The sequence below is a fragment of the Ovis aries genome, chromosome 3, assembly GCF_016772045.2.
Source record: "Ovis aries strain OAR_USU_Benz2616 breed Rambouillet chromosome 3, ARS-UI_Ramb_v3.0, whole genome shotgun sequence".
Classification (NCBI taxonomy): Eukaryota; Metazoa; Chordata; class Mammalia; order Artiodactyla; family Bovidae; genus Ovis; species Ovis aries.
Window position 1 is genome coordinate 133,240,627 of NC_056056.1, and position 8,929 is coordinate 133,249,555.

General features: G+C 47.6%; 1 protein-coding gene across 1 annotated transcript; it reads right to left on the reverse strand.

Annotated features, from left to right (window-relative positions):
* Nucleotides 1-850: 850 nt before the first annotated feature.
* LOC132659431 (sperm mitochondrial-associated cysteine-rich protein) lies at nt 851-4,140 on the reverse strand. The gene is made up of 2 exons (XM_060412547.1): nt 3,348-4,140; nt 851-1,750 (listed from the first exon to the last, which is right to left on the reverse strand). Exon 1 carries the CDS (start codon nt 4,114-4,116, stop codon nt 3,604-3,606), a length of 513 nt encoding a protein of 170 aa, XP_060268530.1. The 5' UTR covers nt 4,117-4,140; the 3' UTR covers nt 851-1,750; nt 3,348-3,603.
* Nucleotides 4,141-8,929: the final 4,789 nt, after the last annotated feature.

The following is an 8,929-nucleotide window of genomic DNA, read 5'->3' on the forward strand; positions in this document are numbered from 1 at the left end:
ATTCCATTCTCGTGATTTCTGAGAAGATTAAATGTGTTCACCCACTTGCACAGGTGATTAGTAAGTGCTAGTTTTCTTTATACTAAAGAAGGGTGGGAGAGTCTGGAATTATAACTTGAGAAATACTTTCTTATGATAAACATCTGAGATTTATATTCCATAATTTCCAAAGTGCCTTTATCCCTAACTGGCAAACTTCTAGAGAATAGAGAAGGGTATCGGTTCCCATGCTTCGTCTAGAAGCACAAAGCTCAAAAATCATGATTTCCCAAGGTCACTCAGTGAGTGAGGGCATGGGGGAATCCAAATGCCCTCCATCCTGGTCCTGGACTGAAAATCCTTGATCTCCTGACGCCCAGTCTCTCAGTTCCTGGTGATCTTTTCTTTGAGGGAGGAGGTCACCCTGAATGATAGCAGGGAGTGGGACAGGATGGCCTTACATGCCTTGTCTTCTGTTTTCCGGGATGGAGGCCAATGTTCTCCATTACTGAGTTGTAGTTTTCTCAGAAGCACCTAAGAAAGACTTTAGGAAAGGTTACATTATTTTGGATTATTTTTATCATAGGACCTATTCAAAATACGTTTACTCTTTATGGTTCCCCTGGCCCCTCAGAGCTGTGAAGCACAGCTGAGAAAGATCCTTTACATGGGATATGTGCCTGCAGAGCTGCAGAGGACTGGAAGGGATAGAGAATATCCTGGGAGGGCAAATCCATCTCTAGGACCCACTTCCAGTAGAGGGCAAGAAGGACCAGGATCTGTATGTGGGGAGTTACAGGGGAAGTCTGGCTTTCAGAGCAGGCAGGGAGGATGCTCTGGGAATTACTAGGAACCATGCCTACAAGAGGAGCATCATTTAAAACTTTTATTATGAAAATGTTCAAATAAAGGTAGAGAGGTTCTATGAAACCCTATATACTTAATTCAACAATATTGATTTTTATCCCTTTGTTCCTTCTCCTCCTTTCTTTTATTTGCCAAAATACTTAAATACATCACTTCATTCCATGCTTCAGTATGCATCTCTAGGAAATAAGGACCTTTTCTTACATAACCTCAAGGCCATTTTCACATTTAACAAAATCAACACTGATTCCTTGGCATTGTAAGTACTCAGTTCATAATTAAATTAAATGTTTAATTAAATGTTAAATAAATAATTAAATGTTTTCAACAGTCTAAAAATGTCTTTTTACAATTGGGAGGTTCCCATCAGGAATCAAACAAGGTCCACTTATTCTGTGTAGTAGCTGTCTTTGTACGCCCCCCTCTCATTGACCCTCCTCTTCAGCCATTGACTGGTCAAAGAAATCAGGTCAGATTTCCTTTAGAATGCCCCACATTCTGGATATTTTGTTTTACTTCCTTGTTGTGCCATTTAATTTGTTCTCCACCCCCCCATATTTCCTATTAAATGGAGGTTAGCAGTAGGGTTTGATTAGAATCATGTTCAGTTTTTTTTGTTTGTTTCTTTGTTTGGCAAGAGTCCTTCACAGGTGGTGCTGAGTGCTTCAGATTGCATCATATCAGGAGGTACAGGCTATGTGGTGGTGCTCTTTTTAGTAATGCTCAGATTCATCAGTAGGGTCAGGTAGTTACAGCTTCATTCCTCCATCGTAAAGTTCTCCATCAACCACCATCCTTAGCTTCATCCATTGAAGAGTCTTGTTTTGATCAGTTATTTCATTAGGGGTTGCAAAAATGGTGATTTTCCTAATTCCATATTTCTTCTACATCAGCTGGAGTTCTTCTGTAAAAAAAAAATTTTCTTCACCACTTGGAGCTATTTGACCACCCTGAAATATAGTTTACACAGGACAGGTAGCATAAATGCATAATTCTTTTTTTTTCAGTTGCCAATTTTCAGAATATGAAGTTGGGAGAAAAAAGGTTTGGACTTAGAGCTGAGTGAGGATAAGATGGCCTGGACAGTGGGCAGGGGACAAAGGGACTGTTTGGTAGCTATGTCCAGCCCTTGCTCACTCCAGGACATGGGCTGTTTGGAGGACAATGGAAGACTTGGTGTCCTGGCCCTTGGACAGCAATGAGATGGGTATGACGTAGGCCTGTGTGCAGGAAGCTGCAGGACCCAGAGAGATAGGGAGAGACAGACAGAAAGCCGGATTCTGGGGAGGCAGAAAGAGAGATAGGAATTGAAAAACAGAAGAACAGAATTGGGAAGGAGAATTGGACCCAGAAAGACAGGAACAAAGACAGAGACACAAAGAAGGGAAATAGAAATGGAAAAGATCTAGTGACTTGCTCCCAGAAGCAGAATAGGACAGAAAAGGAGAGAAATAGGAGGTGAGTCAAAAGACCAAGGAGAAGATCTTAATTTATCTACTTAAAAAATAATTGTAACATATAGTAGAACTATATGTAACTTTGTCCTGTTTAAAAAAAAAAAAAAAAAAGACCAAGGAAGAAAACAAACATGAAGATACAAAATGAGACAGGGAAAGGGGAAAGAAAAAGACATGTATGTTAAGTAGATTTTAAATTAGATGGGGAAAAGAAGGGACAGAGTGGGAGAAACAGATATAAAGACACAAGTTAGGTGGAGGTAGAGTGTCCAGGTGATAGAAAAAAGGAAACAAATGGAGAGAGTGGCGTAGAAAGCTAGCAGGAAGGATAAGCAGAAGGATTACAGGGATAGATATGTAAGAACAAAGGGTCCCAGAGAACGAGGCAGAGAAAGAGAAGACTGAAGCAGATCAGTGTCAGATAACTTGGAGAATATGACCCGATGCTTAGGGGCTCTCAGCTTAAGATCCAATTCCAGGCAGATACCAGCATCTATCAGCTCCATCTTTCTCTTTGTGGCTTCTCCAACTCCCCAGCCCCACTCCCAGGGACAGGGGACTATGACTAGCTGCGTGTGGATGGAATCACTGGGAACCTGAGTCAAGGGCTCCCAGCTTCCATCATCCCTTGCCAGATGAGCATGAGTGTAACAGATAGGATTATTGCTGGAAGATTGGGGTCATGAGGCTGGGCAAGCCCTCAGAGATTTGAAAGATAAGGCATCCAGGTGGAGAGCACCGGGTTCCTAGAAGTAAAGGACCATAAAGGATGTCATGATATCCAAGGGGAGGGAGGAACCAAGAATCCTCTGTTCAGCCTCTTCTTCTGGTCCAAGAGCCACTGCTCTTCCTCCAGGCTCACAATGAGAGGTAAAGGGTTCAGAGACTCTTGGGTTATTCAGGGATATGGGTGAAGGTCCACGAGGCAGAAAACGTGGTCCCTAGATGAAGAAGCCATCTTATCCACGCAAACTACAGAAAAGATGAGCCAAGAAGGGTCTCCCAGGGAGGTCAACTAGAGGGGGAAGTGGTCAACTTGCTCACCTTCAGGGACCACAGGAGAGGCCCTGAGAAGAACATTTTCCATTGCAGAAGTTGCAGAAGAGGAGATTCTGGAACCAGTGAGAGCGTGTCCAGAAACTAGCTTCAGAACAGATGCCTGGCTCTCACTCTCAGGATTGAGGAGGCCGGGGGGCTCTGAGCAGCCTCCCCCCTTCCCTGCCTGGGAGAGGGTCCAGCTGATCTTCTGCCTGCAGAAGTGCTCCAGGAGATGGGCACTCTCCCAGGGGGCAACTGCCCCCTAGACAATCAGACAGTGCCGAGAGGTGCGCTGTCCCCTAAAGCAGCAGCTGCAGTGGCCAGTGGAGCCTGGAGGTCCCCAGGCAGCCCCTCGACCACAGCCACAGCTGTCACTGCAGCCCAAGCAAGAGCTGAAACAGGTGGCTCGACCCCTGGAGCAAGGGTACATGGGGCAAGGAGAGGGGCGGCAGCAGGTCAAGTGCTGGCCAGAGCACTGGCCGCAGGCACTGTGGGGATAAGTCAAGGGAGGACAGGCGGGGCAGGGAGGGCAGGAGCAGGTACAGGGTGGGCCCGGGGGGCCAGGACAGGAGGGGCAGGGAGCTGCGTAGGAAGGAAAGGTGGTGCAGGAGCAGGTGGGAGGGGGACAGGCTGGGCAGGGGCAGGCACAGGCAGAGGCGGGGCAGGACGGACAAGGGGAGGCAGCTGGTGGGCAGTGTCCAGAGGGTGCAGGTGGCTGTTGATGGCTGGCTTTCTTGTTCCGAGGCCCCAGACGCAGGCCCAGAGAGAAGTCCATTCAGTGGCGGGGAGCGGCCAGGCTGGGGGTTGGGTGAAGGGGAGGGTACGGGTGGGGTCAGAGGGGGAACTGTGGGGAGCAGGGGTGGGGGCAGGATTAAACCTAAGACACTGCTGAGCCTCTCTGAGCCGGCAGGAGCTCAGACCTCCCCAGCTAGCCCTCCCCTTCCCTGCTTGCCGGCTCCCCTCCCCTCCACAGAGCACCTTCCATGGGCACCAGATTAGACCAAGTCCTCTAACTATGATGTGCACTCTTCCGCAAGCAGTGCCCTTTCTCTTTTCTCCACCTGGCAAGATCCTTTTCATCTCTGAAGATTTCCCCTTTATTCAATCAAAAAGTATTTCTTGAGCTCCAGGTACCTGACACCTGCCCATCACTCTCCAGTCCTGATGGCCAGAATGACCACTTCAGACTTCCAAACAGTCCCCAGAGGAGACTCAGGGCAGTAGCAGCAGCACAGCAGATGCTCTGAGATTCTGCCTGGGATATTGATGGGAGCTGGTGGGGCAGGGGAGACCTAGGTTCTGGGAGTTTCCAGACAGGGCAAGTCCCAGGTGTTGTGGGGAGGAGGAGGGCCTGGCTGTCTCTGGGAGCCTGACAACCAGCCTGGACAATTATTTTTTTCTTAATTTAAATTTATTTATTTTAATTGGAAGCTAATTACTTTACGCTGGACAATTATTATTGGAGGGCCTATCATGCAGCAGGTACTGGTCATGTTATAGAGCAAGACAGTGAGGTTTCCACTTATGGAGTGCCCTTTAAAGTGAGGGGTGGGGCTGGGTGGGGACAAAAAGCAAACAGGTAAACAAATAAATACATTAGCTTGTCTAGGAGCATGGAATGGCTGTGAAAAAAAACCCAGAGTGATGTGATACAAAGTGACTCAGAGAGGTGGATCCTTCAGAAGGAGCAGCTAGCCACCACACAGTCAGCTCCAAGTGCCCTTAAGGGTTTAAAGTGAAGTGAAGTGAAGTCACTCAGTCGTGTTCGACTCTTTGCGAACCCATGAACTATAGCTGACCAGGTTTCTCTATCCATGGGATTTTCCAGGCAAGAATACTGGAGTGGGTTGCCACTTAAGGGTTTGGGAGGAGATAAAAGTCCTGGCAGATCACAGGAGAGCAGCCTGAGGCTCACTAGAACCCAGATGGCTGGACTGTGAGGAAAACAAAAGCTGAGAGGAGGGTAAGGAGGCCTGGAAAATTTTGTAATAGAAAATTCAGTGGCCAGGGCTCCCTGGTGGTCCAGTGGCTAAGACTGCGCTTCCAATGCAGGGGGCCCGGGTTTGGTCCCTGGTCAGGGAACTAGATCCCACATCTCAGCTAAGAGTTTGCATGCCTCAAGTAAGAATGCACAGGCCACAACTAAGCCCTGGCACAGCCAAATAAATAAACAACTATTTAAAGAAAATTCAGTGGTCAGGGACAGTGCCACTGGGAAGTGACATTCTAGCAAGGACCTGAAGAAAGCGAGGGAGAGAGCCGTGGAGATGGCTAGTGGAAGAACATTCCAGAGAGGAGGACAGCAAGTACAAAAAGCAAAGAGGAGAGTCATATGGCACAGGTAGAGAGCCAGGAAGAGGCCCTGGGAGCCACAGCAGTGACTTGGATCTTATTCCAAGGAAAAGAGAAAACCACTGAGAGTTTTAGGCAAGAAAGGAGTATGGGTCTTGATTTTACACCTGCTCCTGATTAGAATGTTCTACATTATCTGATAAAAATTGAGATTGCCTGCACACACACTCTGACTCTTAGCTTTATAGCCTAGAAAAACTCTTGCATGTATATATTGGGAAATATGTACAATCATGTTTTTAGTAGCATTATGATAGGCCAAACTGGAAGCAGCTCAAACTTTCACCAACAGTAGAATTAAAAAAAAAAAATTGTGGTATATTCATGCAACTGAATGCTCTGCCACAATGAAAAAGACAGTTATGTGCGACAATTTGTGTCTCTCTCACAAACAAGCTGAACAAAATAAGTCAGACAGGAAAGGGCAATACAGCGTCATTCTGTTTATACAAAAAACAGGCAAAATTAAATAATATTATAAAGAGATGCATATGTAGGTGCTAATACTATAAATAAAAAGAAGGAAATAATTATCCGAAAAGTCAGGATGGTGGTTACTTCTTCAGAGAGGAAGAGGATGATGGGAGAGTCACATGGGAACCTCTGGAGGAGGAAATACTCTATTTCTTGAGCTGGATGGCAGTCGAGTAGGTATTCATATTCCAATTTACTCTGTACACTGTTCATAATATATTTCTATACTCTTTTATAAGGAGAAAATAGAAATACTATTTCTTTTCTTTTTTTAAAGTTTATTTATTTATTTTAATTGGAGGATAGATAGTTGCTGTACAATATTTTGATGCTTGTTGCCATGCATCAGTGTGAATCAGCCATAGGTATGTAAGTGTGCCCCTGAACCTCCCTCCTAGCCACCTCCCGCCACACCCTGGCCCTCTAGGTTGTCACAGAGCACCAGCTTTGTGTGCCCTCCTTCATATATCAAGCTCTCACTGATCATTGTTTCACGTATGGTAATGTATATGTTTCAGTGCTATTCTCTCAAATCATCCCTCCCTCTCCTCCCACTGAGTCTAAAAGTCTGTTCTTTACGTCTGTGTCTCCTTTGTACTATTTCATTCTCTACTCCACACCACCTTGCTCATATCATTCTGCTGAAGTTAGACACTGAAGTTCACACACCTATCTCTCCCACCAGACCTTGAGTCAGCAACCTTCCAGATTGCTGGTCTGGCACCTATCAGTGCCTGGCATAGAGCAGATGTTCAATAACTATTTTCTGAATTGGGTTGAATTGAGCTGAATTTTCCAAGTCTCATCTCATGGAGAGGTGGGCAGCTGCAGATGAAGAGGAAGCCTGTGGTGGTGAGGAGAGCTCAGGACCACCAAGACCTAGGTTCCCATGTTAGCTCTGCTATAGCTGTGTGATATTGGGCAAGCTGCTTACCCTCTCTGGTTCTCAGTTCCCTCTGTGAAATGGGATGATAACTGCTCCTTCTCTGGACTGCTCTGTGGATTAAGTGAGTAATATGCAAGCCAAGCATAACGCCTGGCATACAGTAGGTGCTCAACAAAGGATAGCTTCCCAACTCCCTCCCCCCAGCCTCACATCTTTTCTTCAAAGGAATCCACTAGAAAGGGCAGCCAGACATCACAGATGGTCCCTGAAGGTGGTGCCACATCTGCGGGGCCTCCTTGGGGCTAAGGCAGAGATGTAGTCTGGAGGAGAGCTGGCAGACAGGGAGATCCCACTGTAAGTGAAGTGGGAGAGCTGGCAGAGGAGGCAGGACACCAGGGTTCTGGGAGTTTCCATCTAGGGGAAGTCCCAGATGTGGGCGTGGAGGTGCCAGGTCGGCCCCACCCAACACCCTGGCCCCAGGGGGTGTGGGCCCAGGGAGGAAAAATGGGTCATCAGAACAGGTCTAGAACTTAACCCCATTTGGTCCCATGACCTCTGAGCCAGTTCTGGAGGAGGAACAGCCACAAAGAAACCTATTCTCTCCTCAAAGGACCCTCCATCCCTTTTCTTCAGAAAGGAAGAAGCTTGGAACCTTGGTGTCTAAGCTGGAGGAGCTGGAAGCCCCCCAGTGGACAGAGGAGAGATAAAACCCTGTAATCCAGGATGGAGGTTCTGTACCAAACAGACTGCTCCACCCACCCACATGGAGACTGGCAGACACCTGGAGCTCTTAGCTCACATGCTCCAGGCAACCTTGGAGGCAGACCTCCTCCTCGTTCCAGGGAGCGGGACAGGTCAGGGCTGGATCCCAGGGCGGGAGGGTGCACCATCGAACAGTTCAGAGTAGACAGGTTTTCTGTCTGGTGAGGCTACAGCAGGGCAAACTCGAGTCCCTCCACCTCAGGGTGGGGCCTTGTTTTCCGTATGGAATCTGGGGCCTAAGCTTGTGGATTGTTCCTCTCTATCTGTGCCTGTTTCCCTTTCTGGAGGAAGAGATGAAGGGATGGATGGAATCTTTCCAGGGCAGGAGCACCAGATGTCCTAGGGTCCTAGAGCACTTTGGCTGTTAGGAGGTGCTCACCATCCCTCCCTTGTAGTGAATCAAAGTCCAGCAGAGGAGCAGGAGTGGAGGGCCCCTCTTCTTTCTGGGGGAGCAGGGTGGTTGGGAGCCAGGACCCTGATTCCAGGGCCTTTGCACATACTCTTCTGCTGCCCTCCCTTCCCTCTCTTCTCCTCCTCACTTCCTCCTGTCCCCAAAGTCTTTCCTGATTTCCTTGGATACTTGGGCCCAAGGAGATTCCTACGGATTCCTAGGGCCTAGCGCAGTGCTTCAGAGAAGGCAATGGCACCCCACTCCAGTACTCTTGCCTGGAAAATCCCATGGACGGAGGAGCCTGGTAGGCTGCAGTCCATGGGGTCGCTAAGAGTCGGACACGACTGAGCGACTTCACTTTCACTTTTCACTTTCATGCATTGGAGAAGGAAATGGCAACCCACTCCAGTGTTCTTGCCTGAAGTGACTTAGCAGCAGCAGCACAGTGCTTGGCATACAGTGGGTGTTTAATAAAGATTTGTTGAATTAATGAATGGTGCGTGTTCAGGGAAGAAATTCCTAGAGTTGTTTAGGGTAGTCCTAAAATCCTGTGTTGCAAAGTCAAGGCCTTATTCTGTGCGGATCTGGGTATTTCTGATGCTGGTAAGACCTTCTACACAGAGTCATTTACCGGGACAACTAACAAAGTGGCAAGGAGCAAAATAGGCCTGATACAAGGGGTAGAATTGAGAAGCACTCAGGGCAAGGCCGGCACCAGCCTTG